A 26,394-nucleotide genomic window follows, 5' to 3' on the forward strand; every position below is an offset into this window, starting at 1 on the left:
CCCTCAAATTAGACTGGGAATTCGCACGTTTCTCAAGCTTTTATTTTTAAACTAGCAATGTTTATTTGCTTGTAATATGTTAGCATGTTAAGTTGAGAGACAATGCAATATGATGGTACCATCGACCTGATTTGACGATGGAGACAGAAGGTGGCTACGAGGAGTCTGCGATAAAACCGAATAAACCGGGTATTTGACTGTATATAAAATAAATTATTTTACACCATGCAAGAAATAAAGCACCAGAAGATTAATAGAGAAACGTAATAGACAGCAGTTATTTTTAGACACAATTTCTATTTTAAAAACCGTATAAAACTATAAAGAGTAGGTAATTTGATTGTGACGTCACATGCTAGTGTTTCATATAAATTCCATAGTAGTAAAATCGTTTTGACAGTTCGAAAAAATAAACTGATTTGACTGCTAGTCAAATACCCTATTGTGTTTGGGTTGGTTAGAATTGTCATGACGAGTATTAGTTGCCTGTTGAAAGAAAAATAGTTTTTTAATAGTATATTTTTCACTAAACGGTACAAAAACCCAAACATCCAATTTAAAACCGCCGGGTTCGTGCCAACCTTGGCTCGAGACTAGACTACACACCCCTGACTGTTACACACCTCTATATTAACTTAATTACGACTCAACACGCCGCTATGTTACCCCATTTCAGTGATATAACTGAATCCTTCATTCAGCGTATGATTTTACATTTAGGTTTTACACAATAGGGAGTATTACTGCAATGTTCTGCCGCCAGATTACAGCACTAGTGCACATAGTAAACCATAAACTTTAACTTATACTAGTTGAGTGTGCTCAGAGCACAAAAAGGTCAACCACGACGTTGCATGAACAAGAGATTTCCTTTGGTAGGATTGGTCCTAAGGACCCAAGGATGGATTTAAGAAGTGGAGCCACCCAGATTTTTGATGCAGGTGGGGGGTGGGGGGGTTTTAAGCGTCGGCGACGTCTGATGTTAATAATAATTGTTTAAGTTTAGGTTCTATGTCAAGTTTAGTATCATTTTCAACTAAATCAAAGATGTAGACATAGATTTCATCTAAATTGGTTCAGCCGTTATTGATTCCCCATACAATCTTACACCTTCCTTTTCACCTTTACAATTTTAATTTTTTTTTTAATAAAAACTATCCTCTATGTTCTTCCCCGGGACTCAAAATATCTCTATACCAAATTTTATCTAAATCGGTTCAGCGGTTATTGAATCCCCATACAAATTTCCACCTTCCTTTTCACACCCTTAAAGGATGATTTTTGACATTTAAAGTAGGCTATGTTATTCCCTGGAACTCAAACTATCTCAGTAGGTACCAAATTTTAACTATATTGATTTAGCGGTTTAAGCGTGAAGAGGAATTTAAAAAAAAAGTATTTTATTCATATTTTATGTGTTTTTACTTCGGAATGGTGTCATTATGATTTCAGAAATGAATTCGGCATCCCCGATTTATACGAAAACGGTACCAAACGTGGCCTAGTAGCTTAAATTATATAGATATCAAGATTCTGTTGAGAGCCCCCCCCCCCCACCCCTAAAAATTTACATCAAAAATCTCGGTGGCTCCACTTCTTAAATCCAACCTTGAGTCCTAGGGCAATCCTGCCAAAGGAAATCTCTTGTTCACGCAACGCCGTATTTTAGGCCCAGCACCATCCGCTATACATATATACTATGCCTTAAACAGTTGTTTGTCAAGTTTTCACTATGACTTTTGTGGTTTGTTTACAGGTGGCCTACCGCGAAACGTGAAAATAATCGTTTAGTTCTGCCTCTCTATCGATCGAATAGGCAAGAGATGGGCAAGAGTGATAGAGAGGCATAAACGAACTTTTGATTTGTGATTGTGCTAGTGTCGCCCTCTAGGCAGAGTTTTGCGTAATATTCCCTATTCTGTTTTAACATTTTTTAAGGTTTTGATTTCGTTTTGACACGACGATTGTTCACCCTGAAGGGAAAAGGTTCTATAAAAAATATTACAAATAGTAATGAAATTACTACATAGTCAAATATTTCAAAACAATACATATACAGTCGCCATCAGATATATCGGAGCGGCCAAGGTGCTCACAAATATCGGAACACGCCTCTATTGTCAGGGCGTTAGAGCGCGTGTTCAGATATTGTGAACACCTTGGCCGCTCCGATATATCTGATGGCGACTGTACGTGTATGTCATAAATATCATACTATATGTATATGTCAAAAATTAATGTTAATAGAAAAACGGTAAATCCTATCATTTGTACATTATCAAATCATAGATAGCTTACCTAATCGCGCATTCCAATGTAAATAATTTTATCAAATGTCATGTTGAGTAAATGATTTCCTTTGTAACAGTACCTATATTCCAAAATATATTCACACCGTATCTCTTAGTTACCTACGATTTTTCGTATTTTGCAGTCCCCTATCCTTACGTTTTGCTAAGCGTAAAATCCAAAAAACACTTAAATATACATATACAGCATCGTGAACAGCGAGCGAAAACCGCGTACGGTTTATCTGCCGCCATTGCTCGTTTACATTCCGGTTGGTAGCTATCTACAGTGGAAACTGGATAAGTGGAACCTGGGTTAGTGGAAAACCTCTTTAAGTGGACCCAAGTTCTCGGTTCCAGTCCCTTGGCAACGAATTACCTCTATAAGTGGAATTTTGGGACCTCTATAAGCGGAATCCATTTTTTCGAAAATTTCTTATTTTTACCTCTGTAACTGGAAGCAGCCGTCTCTGAAACCTCTATGAGTGGAATAGCTCGGCGTTATAGAATTTGTATTTATAATAAACCGTCACAAGGAGGGTAGTTTGTTTTGTTAACAATATGGTTCGTGTTTTAACTACGTATTTATATTTAACCATACTGGTTTCTCTTGCATAAATAAATATTAGGAGTGATTTTGTTTAATTGATCTTGTTTTTGAAATTTTGAAAATTGTATACGAGTACTGTGGATTATTTACAGTATTGCTTTTTTAAAGTCAGGATTACATACCTATTTTTTGTTAATACATACATATCTACATACATATTTAATAAAAGATGATTATTTAAGTCTTGATCTTTTATTTGACCATACTATACGTGACCTCTATAAGCGACATTACTAGCATCCACGACCTCTGTTAGCGAGAGCCTCTGTAAGTGAGAAAACGTTTTATTTGAACCTGGTTAAGTGGAAAACTGGATAAATGAAAAACCTGGATAAGGGGAACTAAACAGCCGGTCCCTTGCGATTCCACTTATCCAGTTTCTACTGTATATAATAAGGAAATAATGGTATATACACGCTTATATAAGATATGAGAATAAGTAATATAATTAGTTAACAACCGCTTGTTCTCCAAGCAAAGAAATGATAAGAATCTGTTAAATATCCCTAATGTAATGCCATGAAACGGCAGATTTACAGAAATGATAGCTCTTAACAACTCTAAACTGACTAAGGGACCGTGTGCGTTGGAGGGTCTGCCATCTAGTGGCCTGAATCAGAAACATATGTGCACATGTACATGGCCAAAGCAAGTGCTATTACCATCTACCGTTCTCATCGGTACGTTTCCTTGTGCATAGTCGGTTCTGCCATCTTGTGGGCTACATTGGAAGCCTAAACGACACATTTACGGCTCGCGCCAAATATCTGACGGCTCCTATAGTTCATGCACGGGGCCTATAAACGAATGGGATGCATGTAGGGGGCATGTATGTAATAATTATGTCTGTGACCGTAATTAGGTACATTACATGGATATTTATTTATATTATATATAAGCTTTTATTTACTTTCACCTGTCCCATTGTCTGTAATTAAATCTTGCAAGTTAAATTTGACCCACTTCCTGGTTTCCGATGAAGCTGAAATTTTGCATAATTTGTAAGTCGGGTGACAATGCAATAGATATTATGGTATGTACAATCGAGCTGATCTGATGATGGAGACAGGCAGTGGCCATAGAAACGCTGTGATAAAACAAACGCAACTATGCTTGGGGCTTTTAGGATTGTCTCGAAGTGTATTAGTTGCCTGTGGAAAGAAAAGTACAGTTATAAAAATTGTTGATGGAGTCGCCATTGCTGGATACGGCAAGGAAGATTGATGATGAAGAGTGCCTATATAAGTAGGAATCGTAGCCTACTGAAACACTTCAAAAACTGTATTTTCTGCATAACGACAGTGCAGTATAATTGCAACATTTATCTCTAGTCATCAAAGTAACCACTTCAAGTGTTATCTAATCACTACAATGTTGCAGAGGCCACTAGAATATGAGTGATTTAGAGAAATATAATCTACATAGTGAAATCATAGAAAGACTAAAACATGCAACTATTATTTATTTAAAACAAGCTGACAAGTGCGAGTCGGTCTCGCCCACCGAGGGTTCCTAAAGTACATATAGGTAAAAGGCTGCTGTACAAATTTGTACAAGCTTAAAAGTCTACAAATTTTATTTATATTATATTGGGGGACCAAATGGTCACCTATACAATTACCTATGACCACGCAAACCGTTGCTTAGCCTCAATGTCGACAGACAAGTATCGACATACCTACAACTAAAAGGAAATGAAAAATAACATATTTCCTAAATTTATTCTGCAAATATTCTGAAAATTCACGTTTGTACGGGACAACAGTCGACAATTTCGTAATAATATGCTCCAGCTCCGTATTCTTATATATTTGTTACTAGCGTCCCGCCCCGGCGTCGCACGGGTAAATCTTAACAAATTATACAACTAAATCTTCCTCAAGAATCACTTTATTGATAGGTGAAAACGGCCTGAAAATCGGTGCAGAAATTTTTGAGTTTATCGCGAACATACAGACAGGCGCGGTGGGGGACTTTGCGTTATGAGATGTACGTGATTTCTCTCTAACTGAGATGATGCCTTCAGTACCGTCTTTACCATAAGGGCACAGGGCCCGTGCCCAGGGCCCCCGTCCTCAGGGGGCCCCGAAGGACAGACAGTAACAGTATATTTGATTACCAATAATAAATAGAAGATCGTAGTAGAAAAATCTTAGTTTAATTAGCTTTCTTTCAAAAGGGCCCCAAATTCTTATGTGCCCAGTATGGTTTAAGACGGCCCTGGATGCCTTGATATAATATAGAATTAAACTCTAAACACAAGACCTAAGTGATAATTATCTTGTCTGGGGCCGATTGCATAACAAACTACAACTAATATTACAAGCGGAACTCCTTATTTAATAAGTGAAGTTAGAAAAGGAGTTCCGCTTGTAATATTAGTTGTAGTTTGTTATGCAATCGGCCCCTGGTCGTTAAATCTAGATCACAAGCGCGCTATTATAGCAAGATAATTGATATTAATGGGTTTAATCGAAGTGCGATTTGCCTATCGATTCAATGATTATTATGTAACCTAACTACTTAATTATTTAGCTTGGACCTAATGCTCTGATTTAAATAAATAAATAATATGGAACAATGTATCCTCTTAATGAAAAATAGTATGAGCGTTGCTATCTGACGTGGACACCAGATTTAACTACAGGTTGGGCAAATAAGGGGTCATCCATTAATTACGTCACACGAATTTCTAGGTTTTTTTACCCCTCCCCCCCTTCTTGTCACACTTGGTCACATTTGGCAAACCCCTCCCCCCTGGTGTGACGTCACATTTCTTCAACGAAATCGGCAAATATTTATTTAATATTTTATCAAAATATTTTTGACAAAAGAAATATTAGTAATTTTATAACCCAAAACTGATTCAGAAATAAAATTAAACGAATAAAAACGATTATCGTTTCAAAACCTTGTTATTTAAATGATAATTAGCGTATAAAATAATTTAAATACATTTTCGGTTACTGATGAATTTAAAGTGACGTCACAAAGTTTATGACTCCCCCCTCCCCCTTGTCACAACATGTCACATTTTCTTGACCCCCTCCCTCCCCCTAAACGTGTGATGTAATTAATGGATGACCCCTAAGAGGTTATACACTTTTTTGAATTTTAACTATATTGCCTGTTGCTACCTTTATTTACATAGTAAATCTGTTATTGAATTTTTCTTTTGTGGTGCAATAAAGTTTATTTACTTACTTACTATGGGCAAAACTTCTTAAATGAGTTATACAATCGCACCCGCGTGCGTGCTATGCCTCGGCTCCTAGCGGACGCTCTAGCTTGAGTTCGACAAACAATAGGTTCTATTTCATTTATTCCAATAATTGTTTTAATTCCTGTAGAGTTTGTCTATTGTTGTTTTAAAGTTTTTAAACAGTACGTTTAAAATAATAAATGATTCATGTTAACAATGGATTTGAAATATTTTTCTGCCTACGTTCAGTCACAGAGAAAAAAATACATAGAGTGCTCACTCCATACATCAGTTTTAGTACCAAAACGACTATTATTTTCGTAGTCGACATCTAGCATCGAGTAGCGGAATTACTTATCAGCACTGCTACTTGACAATAGATGCTCCAACGACCGAAAAGTCTAATGCTCAACATTTTTCAGCTAATATTATAACCGGATTAACCGCAAATCTATTTTCAACTCACTCTGCTTTTGATATTAGTTGTAAATTGTTGTTCAATACCATTTTCGTGAGTCGCGACACTAGAGAATTCTAGTATCAAGCGGTACTGATAATTCCGCTACTCGATGCTAGATGTCGACTGCGAAAATAATAGATAGATACGAGGGGTGTTCAAAATATTCTCGGTATGAGAATGAAAACAAACAAGTACGAAAAGTTTGATATTTTTATTTTTCAATATACTCCCCCCCTATGTTCATACACTTAAGAGATCGATCAATTATTTTTTTTAATCCCTCATAAAAATATTTTTTATCTTTGGTGTAAAAATGCTCCTCCACTGCCGCCTTCAATGCTTCATCGTCAGAAAATTTATTTCCACGCAGATCCTTTTTAAGATTGGGGAACAAAAAGAAGTCGCTGGGGGCTAAGTCCGGGCTATACGGTGGGTGAGTAACAGTTTCAAACCCACATTCAACAATAGCTGCCTTGGCAATATGAGCAGTATGGACGGGGGCGTTATCATGCAGAAGCAGAACACCTTTGGTTAACTTTCCTCGCCTCTTTTCTTTGATTGCATCCTTTAACTGACGTAGAATATTAGCGTAGTACTGTCCTGTGATACTGACACCTTTTTCTTTATAGTCGATTAGTAATACTCCTTCACAATCCCAAAATATCGTGGCCATGACCTTGCCAGCTGAAGGCATGACCTTGAATTTCTTGGGATGAGCTGAACCCTTAATGTGCCACTGCATGGACTCTTGTTTACTCTCTGGGTCATAATGATGAACCCAGGTTTCATCTCCAGTAACTATTCTTTGCAGCACCTCATCAGGATTTTCACCGCACAGGTCAATAAAATCGGAACAACAAGCAACACGCATGTCTTTTTGAAGCCGAGTCAGCATTCGCGGAACCCATCTTGCACTTACTTTTGACATATTAAGATGGTCATGGATAATATCATGTACGGTACCAATAGAGAGATTGGTTACTTGAGCTATAGATTTTACTTTCACTCGACCATCTTCTAATATAAGTTTTTCCACTTTATCTATATTTTCTTGTGAAGTAGCTACTACAGGCCGGCCAGGTCTAGGGTCATCTTCAATACTCTCCCTTCCACGTTTAAACTCGCTTGACCACTTTTGAATGGTAGATAAAGAAGGAGCAGACTCGCGGTAAACACAATCCATTTCCTCTTTTATGGTTTTTTGATTTTTACCCTGTTTTGTCAAGAATTTTATGACGCATCGATGTTCTAATTTTGTTAACATTGTCAATTCGCACATGATGTCCGTGTTTGTTCAGCAATTGCAGAAAAACAAAAGAACATCTCGGTTCGAATTATACTTTTTTTTAATGTCAACGAATAAACCTTAGCGGCCAGTAACGAAAGAAATTTTAGAAGAGGTTGTAAGATATCAATACCGAGAATATTTTGAACGCCCCTCGTAGATAAACACTTTATTCATTTCCACAACATTTATGGTAATTACAAAGAGAGATTTATTAAACATTCACATGCAGCTTAAATTGAAAGAAAAACTATTATAATTTAATTACACGATATGAACAAAAAACCGGGCAAGTGCGAGACGGACTCGCGCCCGAAGGGTTCCGTACCATTAATGCAAAAAACGGTCACCCATCCAAGTACTGACCCCGCCCGACGTTGCTTAACTTCGGTCAAAAATCACGTTATTTGTATGGGAGCCCCACTTAAATCTTTATTTTATTCTGTTTTTAGTATTTGTTGTTATAGCGGCAACAGAAATACATCATCTGTGAAAATTTCAACTGTCTAGCTATCACGGTTCGTGAGACACAGCCTGGTGACAGACGGACGGACGGACGGACGGACGGACAGCGGAGTTTTAGTAATAGGGTCCCGTTTTACCCTTCGGGTACGGAACCCTAAAAAGGACATAACCATGTGTCGTGGCAGAGAACATAGTCGTTTAATAGTCGTTTTGGTATCAAAACTGATGTATGGAGTGAACACTCTATTCTTACTATATTTCTCTATGGTTCAGCATAATATTATCAAAGACATATGTAACTTCGTATAAGATGAATAAAGTCTAAGGAAAAAACGTGCCTCGGATATCAAGGAAAAGTCATTCTCGGATAGATGGCGCACACACCTTTGGCCTATGCTCGGCTAGATGGCGTGACGACACCGTTTCATATTTAACAATTTTAGCACATAGATATCAGTGAATGAACATGGGTCAAAATGATATAAAAATAATAAAATCATTTATTCATATATACACATTTTTTTAGACTTTATAGTCTAAGGAAAAAACGTGCCTCGGATATCAAGGAAAAGTCATTCTCGGATAGATGGCGCACACACCTTTGGTCTATGCTCGGCTAGATGGCGTGACGACACCGTTTCATATTTAACAATTTTAGCACATAGATATCAGTGAATGAACATGGGTCAAAAAGATACAAAAATAATAAAATCATTTATTCATATAAGTATATACATTTTTTTGATAATTTTATACGTTTTCATTTTGAGTTTTAGTCGTGTGTCGATAGATGGCAGTAAATTTACTGTGACTACAAAATTTACTATGACAGGACCCCTCTACACTATCTATTCTCTATGATATTATTAATACTCGAAGTCAAGATTTTGCCTGAATTACTCGCATTGTAAAGTCTAAAACAAATTGTAGTTTCGAAATGACATCTAATGTTGATGGCGCTACGCATTACTACAATATGTGGTAACTGTACTTACGTGGGCCATACTGAAAGTTTCTGGATTCTGATATATGAGACTACTTATTATTTCTAAGTGGCCAGGAATTGTGAGTATGCCCTAAGTACCACAAAACCTTTGATGCCGTACAGCGCCATCTTCTTTTACTGTAGAACTACGTAACTGATCTAAATCTGTGACAAATGGTATTGAAATCAAATTCCTTGACAGTACCTACCTAGATCTAGGCTAAGCCGTAAATCTGGATCTATATTTAGCCTCGCGACGCTCGGATGACCGAGATGTCAATGCACGTCTGTGTAGCCTGTACCGTAAGAATACCAAAGACATGTAAATAATACAGAATTCAACTCCATCTAAAAACTACGCTTTCTTATAAATAATCATAAATTATTCGGTTGATTCAGTCGGACCAGCTAACCAGTTAACTCTACATTCGGCAAAATGAAAATTCAGCATCGCCAGCATCCTTGGTACAATGCCTCAAGGGCCTATTTTATTAGATTTAAGCTAGTTATTAATTTCGTTAGTACCACTGTATATATCTTGTATGTAAATAAATGATGTTTTTAATTTTTAGACGTTTTAACAATTCCCAACCTTAAAAGGTTAAAGTTAAATTGGCTCTATAGATTGATAACCACGAAAACATGTCTAATTTTCATTCATTTTCAGACAAGACAAAACTTCAGGAATTGTTACGAGGAAACGCGACAGTTTCAAAGATTTTATAACATAATAACGACTTATTTTTACAGTATGTACCTACATATGGTATTATTTTCCCGCACTATGTAGTGCGGGAATGAGCACTTTCCGAGCCTATGTCGAAAGTTTAAAAGGCCATATGTACTGTAAATCGTTGTACGATACGCGTGCGAATAGGTAATTCGCAACGAGTGGCGATAAATTAAAACACGACCGAAGGGAATGTTTTAAATCGACACGAGTACTTTCCGCACTTGTATCGTAAATAACTAACTATGATAAATATCATGAAACATTAAGCTAATTTTACGGTTTGATTAACTTTAATTAAATTTTTAGTCACCCTAGATTTTGCAAGCACTAACCGTGCATGAGCAGTGATCACGATATACATATATTCATTAATTACTTAAAATTTATGTTATTATGACTTACGACAGCATAAATCAGATTTTAATTTAGAAACAATAACGAAAAATAAACATTAATTAAGAGATGTATAACAATTATGTATATGAAAAAACAAAAGTGTATACATTCTTACATCAACATGTAAAAAGTAGCCGATCTTACTTCGCCAAGTTCGCCATACATAATTAATTATTTCTCGAAACATTCAAACTATTTCATAACTAACATATTTGTAAATAAACCTTGTATTATTTTTTAAAGATTAGTTCCAAAATAACTTCTTTAAATAATAGGTAGGTATACCTATACTTGTATATTAATTTCCAATTTTGTTTAAACCAAAATATACCACGCCCTAGTACAGTCGCCATCAGATATATCGGAGCGGCCGAGATGCTCAAAAATATCTGAACACGCACTCTAACGCCTTGACAATAGAGGCGTGTTCACATATTTGTGAGCGCCTTATCCGCCCCGATATATCTGATGGCGACTGTATGTTAGGAAATTGATTAAATAAATACTTACTTATTCGTAATCAATAAAGATAACAAATGAACTACTTCATTCATGAAAAGGACATGAATTGATGTACTGATGTATTTTAATGAGAACACTCATTTCCTCATAACGACATAAACACACTATCTAAAAACAGATTTGGGGACATTCCATTAACTCAAAAACGATGTAAAATAATCACTCAATGCACAGATTATGATAATTCTCATTTCTAAAATACACTCGTAATCGGATTATCTAGCAACCGCCAACATTTCCGTCAAATAATTAATAACCTACGAAATCACAACACTTCTATTTTTGCTTTTGGCGCGAAACGGTCACATACGGGTTTTATTTTTAATATTTATTTTTAAAACGCGTGCGTTCGCGTTGGCGCGCCGCTTGATACTGGCATGTTTTTATTGTTATTTTTATCGCCATTGACGTTATCAAGTGTAACATAAAATAACTGTTTATACGTTAAAACGAAAACGACATATGTTTTGGAATATTCGTATGGGGTACATGCGTTTCGTTATGCAGTTATTATGATTGGATAGGTCGCGAGATGAAATGTGCAGCGATTTACTTCCTATGACGAAAAATAAGTGCTAGCAATTAGTATTCGATATCGGAGTGTAAATATTTGAAGTGTACAGTGTACCTACGTCACTGATTATTAGGTCATTACCTATGAAATTGGCGTTTTGTTCGGAGAATTTCAACGAAACACGAATTTCCATACAATTAATTTTACGGATATTTTTTTGATGGCTAATTCAAACCAAACAAAATTTTTCCAGTAATTTTTGACACCTTTAAGGTATGTTTTCAATATCTCCATTTCTTGAAAATTGGTACCATTAGAAAAATATATGTAATTTTAATACTCGAACCGACAGCACATGAAAAGACCTATTTTCAAGGCTTAATTCTGAACACTTAACAATAAAAAATAACAATTAATTGCTGTCAAGCAGTTTGGCGAAATCATATTGTAGTTTTATTGTAATTGTGTATGTACTTTTGTAAAAAAAAAAAAACTAGGATCAGACTTATATCTATGAACAAAAACGCCAATTTCATAGGTAAGGACCTAATATGTACATCTTATTGGTAGTAAGTGCATTGAAATAACACGCTATAAGTATATATATGCGTGAAAACTGAACACACATATAAAGCAATCGTAATGAATCCCTGCGATAAGAGTTATCTAGGTATGTTTAAGATACAGACTACACAGACATCGCATTATGAAGCGTTTACGAAGAATGCGAGGTAACCATATAAGTGATATAAGCATAGAGTAATATTAGTAAAGAAAAAGTGGTAACTCCATACATAAGTTTGCTTACCAAAACACGCAATATTTCGTAGTCGACATCTAGCGTCAAGTAGCGGAATATATAAATACTGCTAGTCGATAATACATGTCGCGACGAACAAAAACTCTAATGCTCAACAATTTTCAGCTAATATTATAACCGGATTACACGAAACTCTATTTTCAACTCCTTCTGCTTCTAATATTAGTTGTAAATTGTTTTAGTAGTACATTTTTCCTCAGCAGCGACACTTGTGACATCTGGTGTCAAGTAGCGGTACTGATAGTTCCACTACTTGATGTTAGATGTCGACAACGAAATAACGCGCGTTTTGGTAAGAAAACTGATGTATGGAGTTACCACTCTATCTTTACTTCTAAATATTGCTGGTGTCCATGGGTCTCGGTAACCGCTTACCATCAATCGATTAACTTGCTCGTTTGCTTCCTATATCATTAAAAAAAAGCGTAAAATAACATATCCAATGTACTTCCAATGTATTAAAAGGCTACAAAATGTATGTTTTGTAGTTATTTTTTTGTCAGATGTGATCAAATTTGTAGTATATAATGGATTAATTCAAATTCAAATTCTTTATTTCAGATAAAGCATCCATATCGTGTTAGTTACAAAACAAATAAATCTTAAGCCAACTTAAATACTATGTTAGTAAAAATAAATTAAATTATTCTTAAAACCTACAGGCCATCCTATTTGACGTAAGTCGCTAAAGGCTTGACCTGATCCCAATTTCACCACGGTGACAGGTGCGACAATTGTAAAATCACTGTTGCTGACGTCACAGGCATCCATGGGCTACGGTTACCACTTACCATCGGGCGGGCCGTATTCCTGTTTGCCACCATCATTGTATTATTAAAAAAAACTGTATTATATCGGAAAAAAACAGATATTTCTTTTGCGAAGTTTCTGACAATTGTCAAGATTTAGAAGAATTGTAGGTAATTCTTGACAGGTAATGAGTTATATGTCGGAATTTCGTGACAATTGTAGTGTTTCTTGTGACAATTGTCATAAACTTAGCAAGAGAAATATCTGTTTTTTTCCGATATAATAAAGTTTTTTTTAATAAAACAATGATGGTGGCAAACAGGAATACGGCCCGCCCGATGGTAAGTAGTAACCGTAGCCCATGGATGCCTGTGACGTCAGCAACAGTGATTTTACAATTGTCGCACCTGTCACAGTGGTGAAATTGGGGCCTGATCTAGCCAATGTGCCAGTATATCACAATTATATCTGCTCGCAATCACCTTTAGAATGCCATTCGGACTAGCACGGACGCGTCCTAATGGAGTCCTTAATGGAGTTTCCTATTATGTATAGTGCAATTACATCGTATGATCTAAAAATCCTCGTCTGAGTTAGGTACAAAAACGTATGTTACCTACCTATTTTCATAACTCAACTGGAGGAAATCATAATATATTATAAATAAAATAAATAAATAAGTATTATAGGACATTTTTACACAAATTGACTATAAGCTCCACGATAAGCGCAAGAAGGCTTGTGTTGTGGGTACTCAGACAACGATATACCTATATAATATATAAATAGATACTCAAATACATACTCGTAGAAAACAACCATGGCTCAGGAACAAATATCTGTGTCATCACACAAATAAATGCCCTTATCGGTTCGGTTAAGTTAAGGTATGACACATAACTTAAAGGTTTTAGTTTAGTCTCTAAGGGCCACTTGCACCATCCCACTAACCCGGGGTTAAGCGGTTAAACCGTTAACCCAGTATCAAATTGTACTGGTAACCATGGTAACTCCAGGTTTGACCAGTTAACCCCGGGTTAGTGGAATGGTGCAAGTGGGACTAAATGCGGTCAAAATTCATCTTTAAAATCACGCTACACGCAGAACTAGCTACACCTAAAGGCCCAGTGCATACCGGATGCGCGTGCAGCGACGTGCACGTGCGCGTTGTAATATACAGATCATTATTAGAGATGGCACACCGCTTGCGTGACGCGTGCGTGGTTCCAGCATGTGCACTCGCACCCAATGTGTTCTAACCTTAAGAATCACTACTGTTTGAAGTAGGTCAAATGCGATGAATAAACAAACATATAATCCATAAATCAATATAGATAACGATTTCTACGGCTCATTGTCAAGAGTAAGGTCTTTAAACAAAAACTGCCGCACTAAAATACATTTAACACTAGCGACCGGCCCCGGCTTCGCACGGGTTACACAAAACCTTAACAAATTATACACCTAAACCTTCCTCAAGAATCACTCTACCGATAGGTGAAAACCGCATGAAAATCCGTTAAGTAGTTTTTGAGTTTATCGCGAACATACAAACACACAGACAGACGCGGCGGGGGACTTTGTTTTATAAGGCGTAATGATATAGGCATATTTATAGTCTGGTAATCCATTTTGTCAGAAGAAAAAGGCGTGAAATTCAAAATTTGTTAGCCATTGCACCATTCACTAACCCGGGGTTAAGCTGGAGTTACCATGGTTAACAGTACAATTTGACACTGAGTTAACGGTTTAACCGGTAAATCCCGGGTTAGTGGGATGGTGCAAGTGGCGCTTAGACGGACTATAATAAACCCTGCGATTTTCTTGTGAGCAAACTTACTAGAAGAATGTTTGCTGTAATCACAGAATAACAGGTCAGTTCGAACGTAAACTGACATCAAAATGACATCCAAATGATGTTATTGTACGTTCAATTTATGTAAACTGTAAAAACTAATAACTTCACCGAACCGACTTTTTCACCCTGCCCCAAATGGAATTACTTCACCCCAGCTACGGAGCGTTTGCTTTCTACGGTCAAAACTCGGATCCTCAACTTCTTTGGACACAATATGTCTCGGCGAGACGGAATAGCCATAGAACTAGGGTTTGCACGACGGATCCGAAATGTATGGGAATATCCGCGGATCCGGATCCAGATCCGGATAATTTCATACATTTCGGATCCGGATTGCAAACCCTACATAGAACGTATGTATGTATATACTTTATTGTACATAGATATAAAAACACGAGAAATACAGTTACAGAGTGAATTAAATACAACAAACAAAGGCGAACTTATCCCTGTATGGGATCTCTGAACATCTCTGAAGCTCAGAACGTCTGGATCCATAAAACATCTGGTTGTGTAAGGAAGAGTGGGAGGTGACAGGGCTAGAGGAAGATCGCCAATGAGATGGACCGACCAAATCAAAGCCAGTGTGTCGTCCACCGTAAGTGACTGCAGTGCAATCACGGAAAGTAGCTCTACGGGAGGAATGGCGACGTGTCTCAAGCGCTCTCGCTTGAAGCGCTCATAAATCTACATAATGGCCACGACCACTCTGTAAAGAGTGTAACGAAGAAGAGGAAGCGACAGAATATAGACGAAGCTCTCAATACATTTCTGACTTCGAAAATCGGTCCCTATAACTTTACTGACACCTATCACTAAAAGTTATCTGTTAAATAGACTGCGAACGCAGCTATTACCCTATTCCCACTACAAAAAAAGTTGTGATTGGTGACTAAAACCTCTGATTAGCTATAATAAAAATATAAGTACGTAAAGCTTCTTGCGCGTTATTACAATATAATATTTAACGTGTTCAAGCCGCGCTCAGTAGGTACCTACAGTTGAGGCTAGGGTTTGCAATCCGGATCCGAAATGTATGAAATTATCCGGATCTGGATCCGGATCCGCGGATATTCCCATACATTTCGGATCCGTCGTGCAAACCCTAGTTGAGGCGCTCGCGACACTATACAACGTGGGATCATTTTTGGGCTCTAGTCAGACTTTTATAGTTATTCTAGTTCGTTGACGGTAGCGTTATTTTTTGTACATTAAAAAAATATCGTAAAATCAATGGTAGTTTCTATTATGAGTAGCTACTTATCATAAAAACGTTTATAGCTCATAAAAGACATAAACGGTTTAATTACAAATACATATGCGAGATAAGTGTGACGTTTACTAACAAACAAACACAAACAGTGTATGTATCCTTGAGTATTGAGTCCTTATTGATATTGATACCAATCTTAGAGCATTTAATAACCGGAGTCGCTTTTAAAAGCTTACCCCTCTGCCGAAAACCTTGCACAATAGGGAATATTAGGCAAAGCTCTGCGTAGGTTGCACCACTAGCACATACAGTAAACAAACCTCATTGACACATCATGCGTCACTAGGTCAATAACATGACCCACCCTGAAACACGAAAATCGAAAGTTCGGTTTCTGCTTCTCTATCACCCTTGCATATTCGAGCGATAAAGAGGCAGATAACAAAATTTCGATTTTCGCGTTTACCGGTAGGCCCTTAATTGTTAACAAACCGCCTTGATGCATCAATATCATATTTTATTGTCTGTGAAAAATTGTCAAAAAAACAGTTTAAGGCACAGTATGTGTGTCTATGAATTTACTAGAGTCGGTAGTGCTGCACTCTGGCGGCAGAACATTGCAGTAATATTCCCTATTTATTGATACCCATTTTATACTCTGTATCTTTCGGTATTTAAATAAAAGTAAACAAAATCTACCCTCAAATGGCTCCTTCAGCCAGTTGAGGGTAGATGAAAACATTACACGATCAAATAATGTAAGTTAAAGTCATGGTCTAATAAAACATGGTCTTCTATTCCCAGAGTGACACAGGCCTACGTCACAATAACATGGCCGCTATATATAGCGCTATCACATATTATCATATAGCGCTGTCGCATGATGACGTAGCCTTGTGTCAGTTAGGTGACCTAGAAAAGACGGGAATGGAGTACCAGGCGGAGTGTATTATTATACCATGAGTTAAAGTCAGGTCGTTCAGTGAGTACAGGTTTTGTGTTTGGTCGGTAAACCAATAAATGTTATAACTACCCGAAAATGTTCAAATTTTTTGTTTACTTTTATTTAAATACCTAAAGATACAGACTATAGAGCATTTAATAACCGGAATCGCCTTTAAGAGCTTACCCCTCTGCCGAAAACCTTGCACAATTTGTGCAAACTTTTGTATGGACTGACATTTATCTGACATGGCCATTTGTACGTTAGGTACGTACAAATCATGTAGAAATAACCATACACTTGACGTGCCGTCCCCCGCAAAAATCGGCAGATTGTTTTGTACAGAAAATGATTTACATATGTACAGTCGCCATCAGATATATCGGAGCGGCCGAGGTGCTCAAAAATATCTGAACACGCACTCTAACGCCTTGACAATAGAGGCGTGTTCAGATATTTGTGAGCGCCTTGGCCGCTCCGATATATCTGACGCATGTGTACCGCCAAATAGTACCTATACTAGCAAAAAGCAGAGCTTTGTAAGGGCTCGCGGAGGTTTTCTACCTTAACGTACCGAACCGGTTGCTGTCCGGTAGGTACGCCTGTCTGTTACAGCTTTTACTTTGTCCTTTAAAAACGTGTCCAGACGACAAAATCAAATTGCCAATATCATCCACACGTAATATACAATTTCATAAGTGCATTAAGCCCGCTCCACACTCGTGCGCGAATCGCGGCGCGAAGCCGCGAACGCGAGTCTGGAGCCGATTTCGCATATCAGCGAACTAGACTCCACACTCGCGTTCGCGGCTTCGCCCGCGATTCACGCGCATAGTCTGGAGGGGGCTTTACATCCTACACGGTTGCCCAGTACTTTTTGTAAGGAACCCAACTGGCTTTCCTACATAATGTTGGGTCAGCGAGCCAATGTTCTTAAATTTATTTTTGCGCCCACTCCACACAATTGATCGAAAAACTATCCCGTCTGGACACCTACTGGCGGTAATCACGCTGCTCCGCACATAAACTAACACACACAGTTCCACTAGGTACAGCCAGGGTCCAGCATCAGCTCTATCTTGGGTACTGCTCTTCCAAGTTCTCATTAAGACGTGTCAGATGACCAAAACAGCGTGTGCCTATGTTGCACCAAACCTGAGTTCCACTAGGTACAGCCAGGGTTTAGCATCAGCTCTATCTTGGGTACTAATCTCCTAAGTGCTCATCAAGATGAGTCGGATGGCCAAAACAGCGTGTGCCTATGTTGCAACAAACCTGAGTTCCACTAGGTACTGCCAGGGTTCAGCATGAGTTCTATCTTGGGTACTGTTCTCCCAAGTGCTCATCATGACGAGTCGGATTTCCAAAATAGCGTGTGTCTATGTTGCATCAAACCTGATCGAGTTCCACTAGGTTCAGCCAGGGTTCAGCATCAGCTCTATATTGGGTACTACTTTCCTAAGTTCTCATCAAGACGAGTTGCATGACCAAAACAGCGTGTGCCTATGTTGTATAAAACCCGAGCTCCATTAGGCACTGTCAGGGTTCAGCATCAGCTATCTTGGGTACTGAAAGTACTGATCTACCCAGTGATCATCATGACGAGTCGGATATCCAAAACAGCGTGTGTCTATGTATGTTGCATCAAACCCGAGCTCCACTAGGTACTGCCAGGGTTCGGCATCGGCTCTATCTTGGGTACTACTCTCCTAAGTGCTCATCAAGACGAGTCGGATGACCAAACCATAATGTGCCTTTGTTACACCAAACCTGAGTTCCACTAGGTACTGCCAGGGTACTGGGTCATTTTGCTGAACTGCACGCCGACGTTTCGATTGGCGTGCAGTTCCCATACAAGTTGCAGTCGGGTTGTATTCCGTCTGTATCGGCCCTAAGTCACTGAAGTTTGTATTAATTATGCTTATCTTTATTTATAATTTTAGCAGTTCCAAGCAATAGTAACACTAAAGGCGCCATTCATTAATTACGTAATTTTTGCCAGCTTTTGACCCCCTCCCTTCCCTATGTAAGAAATAATAAGAATAGGCTGACCCCGTCCAGCCACCAATATAATTTATTTTCAAAAATATATTTTTATGAATGTTTAATTGGACCTGTACAAAGGTACTTGAGCTCGTTTAAGCTAACTCTGCACCGTGTTTGATAGCATAGAGTGTGGAAGTATTATTTTAAACGTCATAATTTCATAGAAATTAAAAAAAATATCGCATCTTTGTGATCTTACTTAAGAACTATGAAAACCCCCTCCCACCCCTTGTAAGAAAAAATAAGATATGTTGGACCCCCCTCCACCCCAAAATCGTCTTACGTAATAAATGAATGGCGCCAAAACTGTATCTCGAACTGAAAATACCCGATTTAAGTTTGCTAACACAACATGACTGATCATCACATCGTCAGCGTCACAAAACATACGAGTAAATTGACCTCCGCAGTAAATATACAGCAAGATTGATTGTTCTAGTAGGTATTCACAAAAACTTAAGTGCTAAAATGGGAATCAAACCAAGTGAAGCGAGGTGGGTTGAATCCAAAATTGTACCCACTTTGGTATTCATCGTTGTTAATGACGTAAGCGCCATCGACATTATTGAACTTGAAAACACCACATAGGTATCGTATTGTCTGAATACCCACAACACAAGCCTTCTTAAGTAGTCAATTTGTATAAGAATGTCCAATATTTATTTATTTATTTATTACTAACGCCATCTGTTAGAGAAAGAAATAATTAACATCAGCACGAATGTTAATTCATCATTTTGCCAACAGATGTCGCTAGTAGTAATACAAAGTGTTATTAATTTATTTTATTTTTTTAGGTTTATAAAATGATATTTTTATGTTTGATAACACATCTAGGCATGAATTTAAATTACTATGTTAAATTTCAAACCTAACAGTGCAGTAGTTTTTCCGTAAAGTGTACCACAAGAATGCATAGTTCGTCGATTAGTGATAGGGCTCGCTTCGCTCGCCCTAACAAATATTTTTTTTACTATTTTTCACTATTTACTAAAATATGAAACTGAGCTAGAACCGCGAACGAAGTTGTCAGTGGGGAATGTTAGGCAAAGCTCTGCGTAGGTGGCACCACTAGCACATACAGTAAACAAACCTCAAACATCATCAATGACACATCATGCGTCACTAGGTCAATCACATGGCCTGCCGTGAAACACGACCGTCGAAAGTTCGGTTCCTGCCTCTCTATCGCTCTTGCTTATTCGATCGATAGAGAGGCAGATAAAGAAATTTCGATTTTGCGTTTCGCGGTAGGCCACTTGAAACAAACCGCCTTGGTGCATCAATGTCATAGTGAAAACTTGTCAAAAAACTGTTTAAGGCCTAGTATGTATAAGTTACTCTATGGTTTACTAAACAAATTAGTGCTGCACTCTGGCGACAGAACATTGCAGTAATACTCCCTATTGCGGGCATTTTTCTCTGTCACTCTAATTACGTCTTAATCAGAGTAAAAGAGAGAGATCCCCGCAATTTGCGAATTTCGGTTTTCGCGGTAGGCCCCCTGAATATTAAATTCCAGTCATATTATATTATCATATTTATGTTGTATAATATTAAAGTTAAAATTATTATAATCTGTTGATTATCGTATATTCGATTATTTTATTTCGATGTTTAGTCTATAATTTCCAGTTTAATAAAATAAAAATTACACTGTTTGAGTAAAAAAAACGTAAAAAGACACTCACTTGCTTTCGTTTTCCAGGTTGTATTCGCGAAGTGATCGTCTGTTCCACACTTTCTTCTTAGTTTTCTTACGTAAACTTATAAAAACACCGGAAAACTTCTTCACTTTTCTTAAATAACCATCGTTCATTTCAAAACAATTATCATAATTCTCATTGCCCTTAAAACTTTTTATATTTTCTGCATTTGTAGTACTACTTTCAGCGCTATAACTATCACCATGACTATCGTTACTGATGATTTCTTTCTTAATGTCTTCATCAATTTGTAACTGTGCATCATCATCAAGGATTTTATCATCTAATTTATCATTATTATCATTTATCTCTTCTTTTTCTTCCATCCCTTTTCCCATTGCTTGGGGAACAAAACTCGGATCCTCAACTGGACTTTTATTATTTTTCCCGTTATTATCATTTATATTCTCCATTGCAGCATTATTTTCATCCAGACATTCGTCTATACAGTTGTTAATATTTGTAATGTCGTCTTCTTGAATATCAAATGCTTCATTTATTATTCCTATCTTCCTTACGACCATCATTGTATAAGTTTACCTGTTGAAAACATTTAAATTAGTCAGTGAAACGATATAATCTGATGCAAAGGCTGTCCATCGCAATCCAATGCGGCAACGCAGCGAGCGCCCATCAGGGCACCTTTGCGTCGGGGGCAGCCCGGGACGGGTTTCAGCAGGTAGTTTATTTCATACATATTTAATTTATATGTACCTATATTTCAGTTTAGTTTTTAATTAATTTTATGTTTAGATTATGTGTTATTAATAAAAGTTTCATCTGGCAAATTAAATTACTAATAATAATGTCATTTCTACGTGCTTGACTGGCTTCTTTTAATCCACCAACGGAGCGGCAGCTGACGTTTACGAAGCTCCATGATACATTCCCTTAGGTTAACCATTTAACAAGTTATCGCCCAGGAAGAAATGAGAGCCGCAATTTGTAAAATCAGATTTTGAATGTCAATAAAACTTAAATAGGTAATAATGCCGCCTCGCTGTGTCTTTTTTTTTTGTAATGCATTCAGTCATTGAAGTGCGCAAATAAGAGTTTTCTATAAACCTAACCCTCAAGATAATTACAATACAATACTCTTTATTATATACAAGCTTTTTATTAATTTGTAATGTACCTAACTATGTATGTATATTTGTAAGGGTCAAATCTTGTAAGTTAAATTTGACCCACTTCCCAGTGAAGATGACAATTTGCATTCATATGTAAGTCGGGTGACAATGCAATATTATGGTACAATGGCTGATCTGATGATGGAGACAGGAGGTGGCCATAGGAACTCTGTGCGCATAACGCAGCCTAATTGTGTTTGGGGTTTAGAATTGTCTTAATGTGTATTAGTTGTCTGTGGAAAGAAAAGTACAGTCAGCGACAAAAACTTGTACCAATTGAAATTTTTGCCAAAAACTTATTTATGAACGATTTATTACTCTATATCAGCGGTCGGCAACCTTTTTTTGCGTAGTTTTAGTAGCGTTGACGCGGGCCGCACTTTGTTAATATTTATGACTTTATCAGACATTGTCGTTTCTCAATATTACATAGCCAGAGAGGCTCGCAGGCCGCAAGTGACAGTTTCACGAGCCGCATGCGGCCCGCGGGCCGCAGGTTGCCGACCGCCGCTCTATATAGTCTTGGTTATAATAATATAGAGTATTAAGCCCACAATTTTAGTATCACCCACATATGAAAGCTCGACAAAAAATTGTAGTACAGTGAAACCTGGTTAAGTGGGACCTGTACGGTTACCATCAGTTTGTCACTGACGTAAACGCCGTCGAGAACGTAATTTACTTTCTATACATCCCGTTTGCACTAATATGCGAGTGCGAGCGAGATGTATAGAAAGTAAACGCCGTCGAGAACGTAATTTACTTTCTATACATCCCGTTTGCACTAATATGCGAGTGCGAGCGAGATGTATAGAAAGTAAATTACGTTCTCGACGGCGTTTATGTCAGTGACAAACTGATGGTAACCGTACTGGATAAGTGAGAAACCTCTATAGCTCATTGAGGGCGCCACTTCCTACGTGATTGTCACATTTTTTTGACGTAAAATCCTTAAACATGGCAGCAATTTAGTATGCAATTTTTTTAGTTCCATTTTATTTAATTTCTACTATTTTATGTCGCACTATACCTTGGACTTATGCATGTTTGAACTTAGTATACCTATATATATATATATAGTATAGGTAAACAAATTCGTATGCCTAGCGGCAAAAAATAGCGTTCGCAATTATGCTTTAACTATAAGACCAATACAATGTAGGTACCTATGTTATAACGAATAAATGCATTCTGATTCTGATTCTGATTAGTCACAAAACTGTTAATGTTCTCCACCTTAATCTCTTGTCTTGGGTATGATAACAGAATTTTTAGACGCTGACTGAATTTTAAGACGAATCACCGTAAAAGATGCAAAAAATGACCTTTTTCTGCTCCCTCTGTAACAATACAGCACAACTGAGGTTTGAATCCAGGGCTTTCGACCACCACACAAATATGAAAGGTTAACACGTCTCAACAATACTTTTCAACAATGTCACAAACGAAAAATAACAAAACTAAATAAAACACTCGTTTAATCACTAATTCGCGAGGCGTGAGAACGCAGTGCAACCATTCAAACGTATGAATGTAATATAATATAGGTACGTGCGCACACCGAAACAATGCGCCAAAGAATTTTGTTATTAAAACATTATTCAAATTGTCTTTACGTGACAATTGCGAGTGTGCAAACATTGGAATATCTGAAATATCTCACATGAGTCATAGAGAACTATAGTATGAATAGAGTGCTCACTCCATACATCAGTTTTGGTACCAAAACAACTATTATTTTCGCAGTCGACATATAGCATCGAGTAGCGGAGTTATCAGTACCGCTACTCGATACTAGATGTCTCTCGTGTGGCGACTCACGAAAATAGTATTGAACAACAATTTACGACTGATATTAGTAGCAGAAGGAGTTGAAAATAGAGTTACGGTTAATTCGTTTATTAGCTGAAAATTGTTGAGCATTAGACTTTTCGGTCGCCGACATCTATTGTCAAGTAGCAGTACTGATAATTCCGCTACTCGATGCTAGATGTAGACTACGAAAATAATAGTCGTTTTGATACCAAAACTGATGTATGGAGTGAGCACTCTATGTATTTTTTTCTCTATGCATCAGTGTCAAATCTCAACATCTGGGTAAAGCAGAACTTTTCATTTTTTGCGCATCTTTTTTGGACTTGGTTAAAAATGTTACCTATGTTGGCTAATGTTACTTGGGCTATAAAGACGAATTGACACGTCATTCGGTAAATTTTGGCTATTAGAGAAGCGCAAAACGCTTCAATAATGAGTTGAAACGATTGATTCATACCTTTCGCTCGCGGTGATATATATCTCTCATTTCGCTCACTTCGCTCAGTGGATCTGTAGACTATATTGTTCAAGAGTGAGTAGAGGGAAATGTCAATCAATCAGGTACACAGCCATAAGTGCGACGAAGATGGCGAATCACGCGATACGATCCAGCCATATGTGCAAAAGGAAACCCAATATCTTCTGACTTATTTCTCTTATTATTTCTGGCCGCGTAGCCAAGATGCACATCGTTTACGCTCCGTAGCGATCGAAACGCAACTGTCACTGTCACACTAATACGGAAGAGTGATAGAGAGACATAATGCTTTTCGTTGTCGAAGCGATAGCGATTGTAACCTTGGCTAGGCCGGCTGATCCTTCTCTGCTTTTTGCTCTTTTTCCTTCTCCGCTATTTTCCTCAGTTTCTCATAAACGTCCGCTCTCCGTATATTTATATCCATCAACTCAGCTCTTGGCTTCTTCAGATAAGAGTATTCGATGAAGAACTGCTCGTACAGCTGACGGTAGTCCTGACAATGAAATCACCGATCAAGGGCCTTATATTTAAAAACCTCACAGGAATCTTTAAACAATTTTTGGTTCAGTAGTTTGGAAAAGCCATGAAAAGGAATATATTTCGTCATATATTTCATATGACGCTCTGGGGCCGATTTTTGAATTTCGACCGCTCGATTTCGTGCATTTCGTTCAATAATATCTCCACTATTAGGCATTTAAATTCTACTAATAGAATTGGAAACGAGTGGTCAATACCACTAGATTCCCAATTTCTATCGCTCGTATTTTTAAAATTAGCATTTAGCCATTTTCCACCGATTTTCGGGAAGTGACGAAATCGAGCGATCGAAATTCAATGCGACGGAAGATTTGGTGATCGTTCGGGTTTGACATATTAGGTGTATCTTAATTATTCTGAACGCATAGGGTAAATGGTCAATTAAGTCGCTTAACTTCAAACTCGGGTAAATCCATCTGTCAGATTATGCAATTTTGGTATTGAGAAAAGGTAATAGGGTAGATATTTGCTGAGAGGGTCGAATGTACCCGAGTTTGAAGTTAAGCGACACAATAACTGTTTAATAATAGGGAATATTACGCAAAACTCTGAGTAGAGGGCGTCACTAGCATACTCACAGGGCCTACCGCGAAACACGAAAATCGAAAATCTGGTTTCTGCCTCTCTATCACTCTTGCCTATTCGATCGATAGAGAGGCAGATAACGAAATATCGATTTTCGCCTTTCGCTGTAGGCCACCTGTAAACAAACCGCTTTGATGCATCAATGTCATAGTGAAAACTTGCCAAACTGTTTAAGGCCTAGTATGTATAAGTTACTCTATGGTTTACTGGGTGCACTCTGGCGGCAGAACATTGCAGTAATACTCCATAGTGTTTAATAATTATAAATATTATAGTGCTGAATAGTAGTCATCAGCAATAGTATCTTACACAACTAGGGCCGTAAAAATATATGACGCGCTCTTATTGCGCTCCAAATAAGAACGTGTCACATATTTTTCGGCCCTAGTTTAGGGTTGCCATACGTCCCGGTACGCCGGGACATTTATTTATTTATTTATTTATTTATTTGAAAACATAATATACAGCATTACAGTCGAGACCAAATCACTGTACACATCAGATTACAGAATACATAATGTATTTACACAATTTAGGAAAATCAGATCACAAATATCACAATCAACTTTCGTCCATCATCTCACAGTACCGCAGACACATCTGACACACAATCATCCATCGACTTGCAAACATATCACATTCTGGTGCCCATGACAGAAGCGAGTTCAACAGCCTTAGAGCCCGCACAGCTGGTGAGTTTTTATGAGCTACAGTGCGTGTAGTTGGTACTGCCAAAAGGTTGTGAATTCGCGGTCTAAGGAGATTTTTGGGCACAAATGGAACAGCGAGTCTAACAACTCTTCCTATCAGCTCAGGACAGTCTGTATCGCCACGTAAAATTCCGCATGCTGTCACTAGGAGATTGTTATTCCGCCTTACTGCTAAGGAGTTAAAACCTAGGGATCCTAATAAGTACTTGGTCGGATATAAAAATGGATAATAAGTGTACAACTTTTTATATAAGAACCTAAGGAATGTTTTTTGTACTTTTTCTACGAGAAGGGCGTATGTGCTTTCAGCTGGGTTCCAAACAATACTTGCCGCTTCAAG

At 37.6% G+C, this 26,394-nt stretch overlaps 1 protein-coding gene across 2 annotated transcripts in view; it reads right to left on the minus strand.

Annotated features, from left to right (window-relative positions):
- The window catches only part of LOC134803708 (P protein-like), an 80,273-nt gene extending 59,283 nt beyond the window's left edge, over window positions 1–20,990 (minus strand). The window contains exon 1 of one of the 2 annotated variants that reach the window (XM_063776510.1): window positions 20,782–20,990. In XM_063776510.1, coding sequence (XP_063632580.1) covers window positions 20,782–20,909 — 128 coding nt within the window. In that variant the 5' untranslated portion in view covers window positions 20,910–20,990. Of the gene's footprint in view, window positions 1–11,203; window positions 11,399–20,781 lie in introns of those variants that run through there. The other variant, XM_063776512.1, reaches the window with a different exon arrangement.
- Between the last annotated feature and the right edge of the window lie 5,404 nt (window positions 20,991–26,394).

This window comes from Cydia splendana, chromosome 27 (genome assembly GCF_910591565.1).
Source record: "Cydia splendana chromosome 27, ilCydSple1.2, whole genome shotgun sequence".
Lineage (NCBI taxonomy): Eukaryota > Metazoa > Arthropoda > Insecta > Lepidoptera > Tortricidae > Cydia > Cydia splendana.